Source organism: Malaclemys terrapin, chromosome 1, assembly GCF_027887155.1.
Source record: "Malaclemys terrapin pileata isolate rMalTer1 chromosome 1, rMalTer1.hap1, whole genome shotgun sequence".
NCBI lineage: Eukaryota > Metazoa > Chordata > Testudines > Emydidae > Malaclemys > Malaclemys terrapin.
In genome coordinates, this window is record NC_071505.1 from 121,919,106 (window position 1) to 121,932,408 (window position 13,303).

The window sequence follows — 13,303 nt, forward strand, 5'->3', positions numbered from 1 at the left end:
TATCGTGGCAGAGGTGTATCTATAAGGTACAACATATATATATATATATATACACACACACACACACACACACACACACACACACACACACACACTAGTTCTGTTTAAATTCTCTTAGCTGCTCCTAGTTTTTATTTTTACCTTGTCTTCGAGATTTTGAAGCTTTTATTAGTGTAAAAAATAACTCGTAAACTTATCAGTTACATCAGAATTTCCTCCTTTTGCAATAAAAGTCCCATAACTTTTGGCTCTTGTGACTTATTCAATAGAATCAGTTTTGTTGTTGTCCTATGATGCATCCTCTCCAAAGCAATAGTATTCTTCCTCTAGACAATGGGGTTCAAGCAAGTGCCTTATTTCTAATTTGAATTTGTCTGGCTTTAATTTCCAGCCATTGGTTCTTGTTATACCTTTTTCTGCTAGATTAAAGGGCCCTTTAGTACCTGGTATTTTCTACAGTCCGGTCACCTCTTGGTCTTCATTTTGATAAACTAAACAGATTGAACTCTTTAAAGTCACTCACTATAAGGCATTTTTTCCAGTCCTCAGATCATTATTGTGGCATTTTTCTTTACCCTCTCCAATTTTTCCATATCTCTTTTTAAAGCGGGGATACCAGAAGTACAGTGTTCCAGTATCGTTCTCACTGGTGCCATATATTGAGATAAACTCACCTTCTTGGTCTTACTCGCTAATCTCGTGTTCATACATCCAAGGATTGTGTAACAGGTGCATGCTGTCCTTGCACATCTACTTGTGGCCAAGTGAAGTATTACAGGTGTGCCTGCCTTAATTTCCGAATTGGGCCATCAGTAAAGTGGTAAACTAATCTACCAAACTAATTCCCCAAATGTCCAGGGGGTAAACTCTGTTTACCTAGGTCACCAAGCGATCCAGATCAGTCTGTATGATTACCTTGTCCTCCTCATTATTTAGTACTCCAGTGGTCTGTGTCAAGTAAGTTTTATAGCAGTGATTTTATATTTGCTTCTAGATCATTGATGAAAATACTGAATAGCATCAGGTCTAGAACTGATCCCTGCAGAACACCACTAGAAACATTCCCATTTGATGCTGAGTCCCCCCATTGATGACTACTAATTTGAGATCTGTCAGTTAGCCAGTTCTTCCATTTAACATTATGTATTGATATTGTGTAGTGCTAGTTTTTTAATTAGAACGTTGTGAGGTGAGATGCCTCACAAAAGTCTAAATACATCTACATCTGCATCAACCAAGTTTGTGTCATCAAAAAATGAAATCAGGTTTGTTTGACAAGACTTATTTTCTGTACAGCTGCATTGACTGGTGTTAATTATATTCACATTCTTTAATCCTGTATCAGCTTTTCCATTATTTTGCCTGGGATTGGTGTCAAGCTAACCAGCTATTTATCCGAGACATCCCTCTTGCCCCTTTTTGAACATGGGTACAATGTTAGCACTCTTCTAGTTGTCATGATTTGCTAAAAATTAATAGTGATTTTAGAGATCTTCTCAACCAACTCTTTTAGGATTCTTGGATGCAAGTTATGTAGGCCTGCTGTTTTCAAAATGTTTATCCCAGGGGATAGTCAAAAAGAAATAATGTAATGAATTAGCAAAGTGGCAGCTGCATTCAACAGCTGAAAAAAGATTTGGTCATTAAAAAGCCACTAGTTAAAGACCAAACTGCTAATCTTCAACTCAAATGTTATTTCCACCTAATGTGTGGATGTGAAAGCTGGATATCCACCAAAGGTTTAGACCTGCCTAAATGCCTTCAAAAGCAAATGCCTCAGGAGAAAATACTAGGTATTAAATGGAAAGAGTTTAGAACACATGCAAGATTCATCAGAGAGTTTAACAACCCCTTGTCTCTAAAGTTATCCAGAAAAGATGGAAATATAATCTAAAACATGTTAAAAATGAAGCCAGAATATCTGCCATGGCAGGCGTGCCATTGGGCAGCTGGGGGGGAACATGCAAAAAGCGTCTGACTGAAGGAATTGCTCCATCAAACAGTACTTAAAGAGGGGAAAACTTATGGATCTTAAAACACAGAGGTCATGCAGAGAGCTCAGGATATAGAAGGATGGCGGAACCTTTTTCATATGTTAAGCAATGTTTGATGGTGCGGGCAGGATTCAGGTAAAGTTAGACATCTATCAAAGCTAGGACTACAAAAATGTTTAATCTGTCATTTGCTTGTAGGTAGAAGTGTCTTTAGTTCTCCTAAACACCACTTCCCTTATTACGTAGGTGATATTCTTAATGATATGTAATGAATGATCGATTCTAAAATGAAAAACACAGCGGTTCTGCACAGAAGTAATGCAAAATCCAATCGGTGATGTTACTGACAGTTAGTTTGGCTGTTCTCGGTTTGTGTAATATTATCCAGTTTGGGGAAGGGAAGATGCAGTGTGGTTTGGAGTAGAGGGCTTCTAAGGGGAAAGTTCTGTTAGAGGTGCTATCTCTGAGGAGACCTAAAACAAGAGATGCTGAACACTTGCTAAAGGTATCAGGGCACTTTTTTCAGGAGTAAGGCTGTCATGGCCTGTGCTGTTTGACAGTTCCATGCTAGTGGATGTGGTCTATTCTACAAATCTATTCTACAATTTTGCACTGACTACCTGAATTGCTGCTGCTGAGTACCAACTCCTTTTTGCACTTTTGCCTATCGCATCTCAAGGTTATTTGTGCATGAGGGGTAGTGTAGATAAAATCTCAAAGATGAAGGCAGAGTATTTTTGTCATCTATAAATTAATATCCTAGTAATATACTTCAAAATAAACTTGTGTGTGTGTGAGAGAGAGAGAGAGAGAGAAAGAGAGAGGTGTCATACTACATTGGCAACATGCATGAGTTCTTGCATAACTTACGAAGCTCTTCTTTCATTTTGAACTGAAGTCCTAACCTTGAGTCTGGTTAAGATCTAATTAAAATAGTCACCACCTTGAAATTGTTTCCTTTTTACTTGTTTTTTCCTCAGGGTTCTTCATTTTTTGCAGACATCTGGTCTTGTGTTCTGTGTGTTTTATCCCAAACACATTTGCTTTAGCATAGGTCTGGAATTCCTGAGATGAGGTTATGACTGTTTAATGAGTTCTTTATTAAAAGAAAAGTGAATTTGTACATTCCAGTATAGAAAGCAGAAAACTGTTTTTTTTTTATGGTTAAAAAGCACTGTGTGCATGTTCTACATGTGAATTTGATTAAAATGCAGCTTTGTTTATATAGGAAACAAAGGATTACATTTTGTTTCTTTTATAACATTTATAAATAACTTGCTGTTTTGCAGGTTCTACTAGTTCTTATGCAGAAGTTCAATATAAGCCTTCATTTTTACAGGATGGTGAGCTGAGACAATTAATCCTTAGGGTAAGTAAAAACAAACCATGTATCAAGTGATGTCCTCTTTAAAGCCTGGCTTAACTTCAGTTGACTGCAAAGGGCTTTTCCTTACATTCTTCCTTCAAGTCAGTGCTTTGATATTCTTTCTAAGACTCAGTTTATAAACTCTAACAATAGAACATATGCACAGGATTTTTCTATAAAAGCCATGGAAACTGTATGTGTTTAATAGGGCATTTATACAAACTGTACCCAGGAGTATCGTAAATCTGTATAAAAACTGCATAACAAATGTGCTAGGTGGATGTTTTATATTTTTCTAAATAGCTAAGTGTGTGCACTTATACAAAAAAATCTTTCATTTCCATTAACTATGTCTGCAAATTTTCTACACTTCATTTTGTTTTCAAAGTATACACTTCAGTTACTGAAAGATGTGGAAATTAACCTATGAAAGCAGCTGTTTTTACTTACAATATTTTCTCATCACACTTTCATTTGCCACAGTTTGCCTATTCTATTGCATGTAATAATACCCTTTAGCAAGAATCTGTAAAATAACTCCAAGTTAAGCTGTTCTACAGCTAAGCTGCTCTTTCCTAAAACCACTTTTGTTTTTTAGCTCTGCGTGTCATGGTCTGATTGGATATTTCCCATTATTTTAATTTGTCTCTTTTTATTAAAAAGCGACAAAGAATCCTGTGGCACCTCATAGACTAACAGACATATTGGAGCATAAACTTTCATGGGTGAACATCCACTTTGTCAGACACAGGACTCTTTGTCGCTTTTTACAGATCCAGACTAACACGACTACCCCTCTGATACTATCTCTTTATTAAATAAATTGTAATTCACCTAAAATATTGAGGTGCATTAGTTAATATACTCATTCTATATAGCTGTTTTTCATCAGTGTTGTATGATTTTATAAAAGACTAATTTTTATATTTATAGGCTGCTGATGGGTTCCTGTTTGTGGTTGGATGTGATAGAGGAAAAATTCTTTTTGTCTCTGAATCAGTCTGCAAGATACTTAATTATGATCAGGTAGTTATAATCAAGTCATTTTTTATTAAAATGAAATTAGTTTCTAGATAATGTGTTTGGTTTTGTTATAAATACCATTCTTCGTGCATGATTTCTTTAAATCTTTTGGCTTTAGCTTCCTCTTCAACACAATTACTCCAAAGGTTCATTACTTTGAAATTATAAGCATTCTGCAACTACAATGAACATTCCTGACGCAATTACTGGCATCTAATTCAGAACTATGATCTTCAGGAAATGATTTACATACCAGCCCAGGAGAAAAATATATTTTGAAGATGTCCTTGTTTCCACCTTTTATTGACAGAGATTTGGGCTTTTGGATGGTGAAGTGATTCTCTGAACTTTAGAAAACCAGTATTTCAACAGTGCAAGTAAATTGAAACTCAACTCGGTAATTGCTTAGTTTCAACAGTTTTAAGATTGAATAGTCATGCACTGACATCTGTAGTGCGGAAACCAACCAATCTAGACTCATTTTAGTTCAGGAAAGGGAGAAAGAATGAAGACTAGTCTAGTGCTCTCCCCTTTACCAAGATGCGGGTTATTTACTTGGAAATTTCTGGCCTGAACTGCCTTGCCCAGTGGCTGATGAGTAGCTTTTTGAACCCTTTGTGCCATCCACATCTACTTTTAAACCCCTTCCACTTTTCCATTTTTCCTCATAGCATTTTTAGAGTTTAAATTAGGCTGTCTGCCCCCTTACCCTTCTCTAGCCAGCAGTGAGAGACACCATCAACCCTTACATTAAAAACTGAAAGATAGGAAAACAACATGAATGAATGGGGGGAGGGATAGCTCAGTGGTTTGAGCATTGGCCTGCTAAACCCAGGGTTGTGAGTTCAGTCCTGGAGGAGGCCATTTAGGGATCTGGGGCAAAAATCTGTCAGGGGATTGGTCCTGCTTTGAGCAGGGGGTTGGACTAGATGACCTCCTGAGGTCCCTTCCAACCCTGATATTCTATGATTCTCTGATTTTCCAATTTCACCATTTAACTTAATGGGTAAGAGATGGTGGCAGAAATGCAATTATGTTTTTTACTAATTTCTATAGTGTCCATATGCTTTTAATTAAAATATTGAAACAAAAATAAGAATTCAACAAAGCTGTTATTTGACAACAAATTCAATGGATAAATGTTACAATTTAGACAGAATAATTCAGATATCTGGGAATTCTGACCTTTTCTAAAACAGCCTTGAACATTAACTTACTTGGTGAGGAGATGCGGAATAGAGTGTATGATGCATAGCTTTTAAATTAACATTTTTTCACTAGGCCAGCTTGATTGGACAAAGTTTATTTGACTACTTGCATCCAAAAGATGTTGCCAAAGTGAAGGAGCAACTATCCTCTTCAGACGCTTCACCAAGAGAAAAGCTTATAGATGCCAAAAGTAAGCATCTATTTAAATGTTCTCAGATTTTTAATGTAATGCCTTCATTTGTTTTTAAATTCAGTTATTATGTAAGGCAAATTAATGCATTCATGCATGCGTATATGTGCAAACACGTTCATATGATTTGTACAAACAAAACATGTTTGAATGCATACCTGCTGCTTAGAATACACAAACAAGTTGAAAGCTGAATCAGAAAGGAACTCATTTTAGGTAATAAGAATGATTGAAGTTTACATTGTTAGACGTTTACCAAGAGTTGGTATGAATTTTTTTTAACCAGGCATACTACTTTTTTTTTCTTGTATTTGATAGGTCTTGTCAATACAAAAGACCTGATGTAGTCGAGCATGGGATAAAATGCTTCAATACCAAGAATCACTGTCTTCTCTGAAAATGCTAAGTGTCAATCCTAATTTAACCAAGTCTTATTTTGCTAGTATGGAGAACATTATGTACTGTGCAGCTGATCACTATTTTATAGTGTTTTTTATGAGCAGCTTTGCAACTTTCCCCCTACCAAATAGAAATAGAAAGTTTTTAAAATCTTAACTTACTAAATAAGATTGGATAGCATTGAATAGTATATTAAAATATTTTGTTAGCTTCCACTTTTTACAATCATGTTTTGTTCATCTTATTTAATTCATTTAAGTTTTTTTCAGTAGTTAATTGTACGTGCAAAAATTTAAGAGTCATTAAGGCAATTGGGAGACTATATTAATGATTTAAATGCAAATAATTCTCTGTAGTCCAAAGACCTTTTTCTGACTGTCTTATTAAACTTTTACAAGCTGGCTTGCAAGTACGTATGGATTTTCAAGCTGGATCAGCTCGATTGCATTCTGGTGCTCGGCGTTCCTTCTTCTGTCGGATAAAGTGTAGTAGGATCACAGTCAAGGAAGAAAAGAAATGCTTGCCCAACTCAAAGAAGAAAGGTATCTCAAAGTGTGGCTGAGTTGGAGGATTTCTGTTTTAAATATGGTATATTTAAGTTCTGAGTCCGTTATGGGGTCTAAATAGGTAGCAATGACTTCACAGAATAATTATAGGGAATAAGATATACATAAGACCCTGTTTTTATGGTCTCGGAAAAGCCTGCTTTAGTTATTCCCCGGGGGGGAAAAAATATTCAGTCACTGCTTATGAGTGTATGTAAGATTCTAATGGGATCTTGAAGCCTGAGGAAAATTACTGAATGGAACTGGAGCAGTTCAAAGCGTAGGAGTAAGAAGAAATATCTGTCAAGGAGATAACTATTAATAGGGTTGCAAAATCTGCTGTTTTGAAGAGGATAACTTAAGTGGTGGTGGGGGGAAAATCCTCTCCCCCTCCCAAAAATACATTGTTGTTGTATTTATGTATCAGGTATGATTTTTTCCTTTTATTATAAAAACTACCAAAGTTAATTTTTTAATATGCAGTGTAATTATAGCCATGTCGGCCCCCAGAAATTAGAGAGACAAGGTGGATGAAGTAATATCTTTTATTGGACCAATTTCTGTTGATGAGAGAGACAAGCTTTTGAACCACACAGAGCTCTTCTTCGGGTCATGGTTTGAAAGCTTGTGTCTCACCAAAAGAAGTTGGTCCAATTAAAATATATTACCTTATCCACCTGGTCTCTTTAATTCTTTAGTGTAATTTTTGGCTGATTAACATCCCATATTTTTATAGCTTTTTTTGGTTTCCATGAGTGATAGTAAACACTTGTCATATTTTCAGTGTATTTGGACACTTTATTTAAACAAAGCTTTTTGCAAGGTTTACTAAAATTGTCAGACATTCCAAAATTTGTCATTTTTATTTTAAATGTAAAGCTGGTTTTGTTGATATTAACCATGGAACTATTTTAATTTACTCTGACTCTTTCATAACATTTAGTGTAAAATCTTGGCCATATTGAAGTAAGTGGCAAAACTCCTATTGTCTGTAAAGGGGCCAGCATTTCATTCTGAAATGTACCTAAGAAAACAATGACTTAATGAACTAAACATCTAGACATGCCCCGGAACCCATGTTGAAATACCAGTGGAAATGACTCAGCCTTTCATTTTCCAAAGGTAGATAAATTGAGTTCCATGCAGTTTACTTTGGGGCAAAGCATCTTTGTATAGGATTCTAAAAACCAGAGTTCCTGTCTTCAGTGCATGGTCACTAACAATCCCATGGCACTTTTTGGAATGATAAAAGTTTGCCCCAGTGTCTTTGGGCAAAATATCTCCATCTGTTCCCTCTTGTGTAGTATGATTGTAGTCTTCCTAGCTGCAGTCCTGCATCCGTCTCATGGTGAGTGCAGTGATTCCTGAATGTTACATAATTAAATGGTGAGAGAGCCACTGGAATGAATTGCAGTATATCCTATAAATTCAAGAAACAGAAATTAAGCTTTTACATTTTGCTGAAAATTTCGTAGTCTTAGCAATTACACTTCGATAACCATATCTCAGTCTCCTTGCTTAAGATTAAAATATTCAAGTTACAGAATGTCTCTTTAGCTTAATGTAATTCACAGTACAGTACAAAAGAAACTGCATAAAATATTTGCAGTAAATGAAAGCAATATGTATTACTAAACTGTTGGTTTAATTTTCTTCTTATATGTGAGAACATTTAAGATGCTATTCAATGACATTATTTACAGCTCTGTAGGGCTCAGACCTGTATGTAGGCACAAAACATAACAGCTGGAAAAGGAATTTAAAATTAATTTTCATTTGGGAATTTAACTCCTCTTTTTCACTTTTTTTAATTAGAGCACAAAAAGTACCGTACAATCCATTGTACTGGCTATCTGAAGAGCTGGCCTCCTACCGAGGTGGGAGTGGAAGAGGAGAATAATGCAGAAGACAGCAGTAACTTTAACTGTCTTGTTGCAGTTGGGAGATTGCATCCTTATATTGTTCCACAAAAGAGTGGTGAGATAAAGGTCAAACCAACAGAATTTGTTACACGCTTTGCCATGGATGGAAAATTTGTTTATGTAGACCTACGGTAAGCATTTTGTTCTTTATTATAGAAAGAGCTGATCGTGACTCTTTATGTAGGTTGCCTAATGTTTTCTGTTACCTAGAACAAAACTTGCTGAGCAGGACTCAGATATGTAAGATATCATATTAAAAAAGTGTTGTATTACCTTTTAATCTGGTCAAAGAATTTATTGACCAGATTAAAGCACACATCATAATGTTATCATGCTTATCAAGGGATGCACCACTCACCCAGTGATGAGCTGCCAAAATCTTAACAATCAGTTCCCTACCGGGTCTTCGGCGGCAGGTCCTTCATTCATTCCGGGTCTTCAGCAGCACTTCGGCGGTGGGTCCTTCAGTGCCGCCGAAGACCCGGAGCGAGTGAAGGACCCGCTGCCGAAGTGCCGCCGAAGACTTGGAGCGCCGCCCGGTGAGTACAAGCCCCACATGTTTTTTTACGTTTTTTTTTTTGTTTGTTTGTTTGTTTTTTTAAGTCATCCATGCCGGGGTCCTGTCAAAACTGTTTGAATCGGGCCCCGCACTTCCTAAAGCCGGCCCTGCACATTGGGGTTGTAAAATTGTATCGGGGCCGGGTAGGGAAGGTTGTGCTTCCCAAAACAGCTGTCCCCCTCCCATTCAGCCCCCCTGCACGTCCTGCCCCTGACTGTCCCCCTCAGAACCTGCAATCCATCAACACCACCCGGTCCTTGTCCCCTGACCTCCCCCTCCGAGGACCCCCCCCCAACTACCCCCCAGGACCCCACTCTCTACCCAACTCACCCTGCTCCCTGACTGCCCTGACCCCTCTCCACACCTCTGCCCCCTGACAGCCCCCCCCCCCGAACCTCACTGTTGAAGAATAGCTGACTGCGTCTCCAAATATTATACGTATGTAGGCAATAAGTCAGATTTAATAGTCTTTATTGGATTCTGATATTTATTGCAAAATTGAACTAAGTGCTTTGATGAAGCAGTTTTTACAAGCACTAGTATGAATTGAAGCTAACAGTTACATTAATTTAATCTCTGTTCTGTGGATATGATGAAAAGCTTGGCAAGAATTTAGACAGTAGCCATGGCAAATGTTACAGAACACCATTGTGGGTGAGGGATTATATAGCTACTGCCAGTGGCTGTAAACAAAAGAAATGATGTTTTAACAGTTAGCCAGTGAGAAACCATAGTATTTCCATTATTATACAAACAGGTCTTAAAGTCATTGCCTTTCTTCCTGATGTGTTAAAAGCAATTACATTGGTTAATAAAATTCAAAGACAAGTTTCGTTTTTCCTATTCACAAAGTGTAACGGACAGATCCTCTTTAGAATGCTGGGTGATATAGTCTTACCATTATCGCTCCAGCTATTTTTCTAAGTAAAGTAAGTTACATATTTAACCCCGTCTGAAACAGAGAGACAGATTAACATGAATAGATAATATAGGCTTTAAACACCGAACTATAAACTGGAGAAAATGAGGCAAAAATAGAAAGGAAATGTAGAGGAACAACAGCTATTATTTAGAACATACAGACAGGCAACTCACTGCCCCTCGGGATCCCATGTCTCTCTCCCCCCCCCCCCCTCGTCATCTCCTGATTCCTCCCCTCCCCATCTAACCTTGGGCTCCAGCAGGCTGCGAGCTGCAGTCCAATTGAATCAGCTCCGGCAGGCTGATTTAATCAGCCTGCCAGAGCCCAAGTAAGATGAGACTCGGAGGGGAGGAATCCGGGGGTGACAGCCTCTTGAGGCTGACGCCCCTTCCCATGGTCACATACCATCACTCTGTCTGTCTGTGTGTCTCTCTCTCTCTCTCTGGTCTGCAGCTCCTCTCTGGTCCCAGGAACTGCATCATCATCTTTGTGACTCAGCCCTCTGGCTAGGTTACTCAGCCTTCCCCTCCTTCCAGGCTACAGTCCTTCAAATCTCTGTCACTCCTACAGTGACTTAGGCTGTCTTCCAGTTAACTGCCCTGCGTCTGGTCTTTGCCACGGCATCAGTGGCTCATAAGAAAACCTGGGCCCACCAACTACTTCAGGTTCCAGTCCAGGGACCCTCAACCCAGCAGCTTTGGGCTTTCCTTTCCCAGCCCTCACTCCTCCTTCCCTGGACTACTTCCTACAGCTTCTGGTTTCCCTCCTTGTCCTGGGTGTACCAGTTGCAAACCCTCTTCCCAGGGAGTGACTGCTGCCCCCCTTCCTGCAGCCTTTCCCAGCAGCCCCCAATTTCCTAGCAGCCCCTGTCTGTTGCCAGCTTCCTGGCTTTATAGACCCTCTCTGTTCCTGCACAGGTGAGCCTCTGCCTCTAAAGTGCCCCTGTTTGCAGCCTAATTAGCTAATTGGACCCACCTGGCCCAATTCAGCTCTTGCTGGGCTAGTATGGGGAGCACAGTCCATCACAATGCTTTTAAACTAATTCATCAAAAATCTCAAATTAGAATTTGAGAAAACTAAGCATAAGTGTCAGCAGTTAGTATTTAACCAGAAAATCATTAATCTTGCTTCTTAATATTCATGCAGCACATTTAAATTATGCCAACAAATTATTTAATAAGCATGAGAGTTTGTCCATGTGTTACTAGTTTGTTTAAAACACATACTTTATGGTTGACTCAGTTGTCAGTTTTTCTTATTTTGTATCTCAGTACTTTAAGTAGAAATACTATAAGGTTGCTTTACTGTACTTTATCTAGACAATTCTGCCTTTCATCTGTGAGGATGAAGCCTGTTAATATAGAATGAAAGTAACTATTTAAACACCATTATTTCAAGTAATATTGACTTGTAACACTTGGAGACAAAGCTCAGTGCTTCATTCTCACTAGAAGAATTCAAATCAATAACTTAAAGTATCAATTTTTTTTAGATTCATTGAACAGTGGGATTTCTAAATAATTTAAATCAACCTCTTCTCTGTATAGTGAGCTAGCTTGTAGAACTAACAGTGCAGTACATCCTAATTGTTTACATAATACAAATGTTCTCTGCAAAATATGGGTTTGAACTATTTTGTGTCTAACGGTACTGGCTAACATAACAATGTTAATATCTTGTTTCTATTGTAAATGGATTCAAGGTAATCTACTGTTTAACCATCATTTATTTCTTATACTTGCTTAGATCTGTACCTGTTGTAATAGAATTTTGTTTTCAAACACAAATAAACATCCCCTTTAAATATGTTTTTTCTGTTTTGTATGATATTGGCATAAGTTGCTGAATAAAGTGTTTTAATTATGTGTGAATCCTCTCTTCTTATTGCCTAACAGTGCAACAGCAATTTTAGGGTATCTGCCGCAAGAGCTTCTAGGAACTTCTTGTTATGAGTACTTCCATCAAGATGATCACAATCATCTAGCTGATAAACACAAAGCAGGTATGAAATGCTTGGTACTCCCTATATAAATTACATACATCTGTAGTAGAGCCCTCTCTCCTGGATCCTGTCCAGTGCCTTAAACACAAGAGAATTTTCTTTCTCTTCCCTTAACCCTTTGCCTCAATCTCTGTCTACCCTGTGCACTGAATGAAGCAGCGGTCCTGTATAGCAAATAGTAGTCATGTAATTAAATATTGAATTTAAAGAACCACCAAGCCTCAAATCTTCCCACTGTTGACTTGCAAGAGCCCAGGTGATGGGCTCTGCTTCATGTCTGATCAGATGGCTAAGTTTGAAATTTAATTGGAATCCAGTCTTTGTGCTTATCTGGAAAGTACCAAGCACATTGTTGACACTATATTAAATTGAAATTGTTTTATTGGTTGTGTGGCTACCAAAACGGAGTTATCAAAACAGATTTTTAAAGTCGGTTATGTCGTCCTGTGTATACAAATCAGGATGAGCTTATTTTGTTTTTTTCTTATTTAGTGTTGCAGAGTAAAGAAAAAATATTTACAAATTCCTACAAATTCAGAGCAAAAGATGGAACTTTCATTACATTGAAGAGTCAATGGTTTAGTTTCATCAATCCATGGACCAAAGAACTGGAGTACATTGTATCAACCAACACTGTAGTGTTGTAAGTAAATGGTGAAGTGAATCTGCATCTTATTTTTTGTCTTAATTAGGAATATCATTAATATAAAGCTGTTTATTTAAAAAAATGATGATTAATCAGAAAAACAGGGCTAGAAAATACAGACTCTGTGCAATTAGTTAAATCATAGATATAAGGCCAGAAGAGACCCTCATGATCATCTAGTTTTTTGATTTCCTGCACATCACAGGCCACAGAACGTCAGCCACCTACTGCTGTAATAAACCCAGAACCTCTGGCTGAAATACTGAAGTCCTCAAATCATGATTTAAAGACTTCAAGTTACAGGGAATCCACCCTTTACTCTAGTTTAAATCTGCAAGTGACCTGTGCCCCATGCTGCAGAGGAAGGTGAAAACCCCCCAGGGTCTCTGCCACTCTGATCTTGGGGAAAATTCCTTCCCAACCCCAAGTATAGTGATCAATTAGCCCTGAGCATGTCAGCAAGACCCACCAGCCAGACACCTGGGAAAGAATTCTCTGTAGTAACTTGGAACCCTCCTCATTTCAT

At 37.9% G+C, this 13,303-nt stretch overlaps 1 protein-coding gene across 1 annotated transcript in view; it reads left to right on the forward strand.

Moving 5' to 3' along the window:
• The window catches only part of BMAL2 (basic helix-loop-helix ARNT like 2), a 66,093-nt gene that overhangs the window by 27,663 nt on the left and 25,127 nt on the right, over positions 1 to 13,303 (forward strand). Inside the window, exons 5-11 of the mRNA XM_054037349.1 lie at positions 3,284 to 3,363; positions 4,294 to 4,386; positions 5,665 to 5,782; positions 6,580 to 6,723; positions 8,542 to 8,779; positions 12,025 to 12,131; positions 12,624 to 12,774. Coding sequence (XP_053893324.1) covers positions 3,284 to 3,363; positions 4,294 to 4,386; positions 5,665 to 5,782; positions 6,580 to 6,723; positions 8,542 to 8,779; positions 12,025 to 12,131; positions 12,624 to 12,774 — 931 coding nt within the window. The remainder of the gene's footprint in view (positions 1 to 3,283; positions 3,364 to 4,293; positions 4,387 to 5,664; positions 5,783 to 6,579; positions 6,724 to 8,541; positions 8,780 to 12,024; positions 12,132 to 12,623; positions 12,775 to 13,303) is intronic.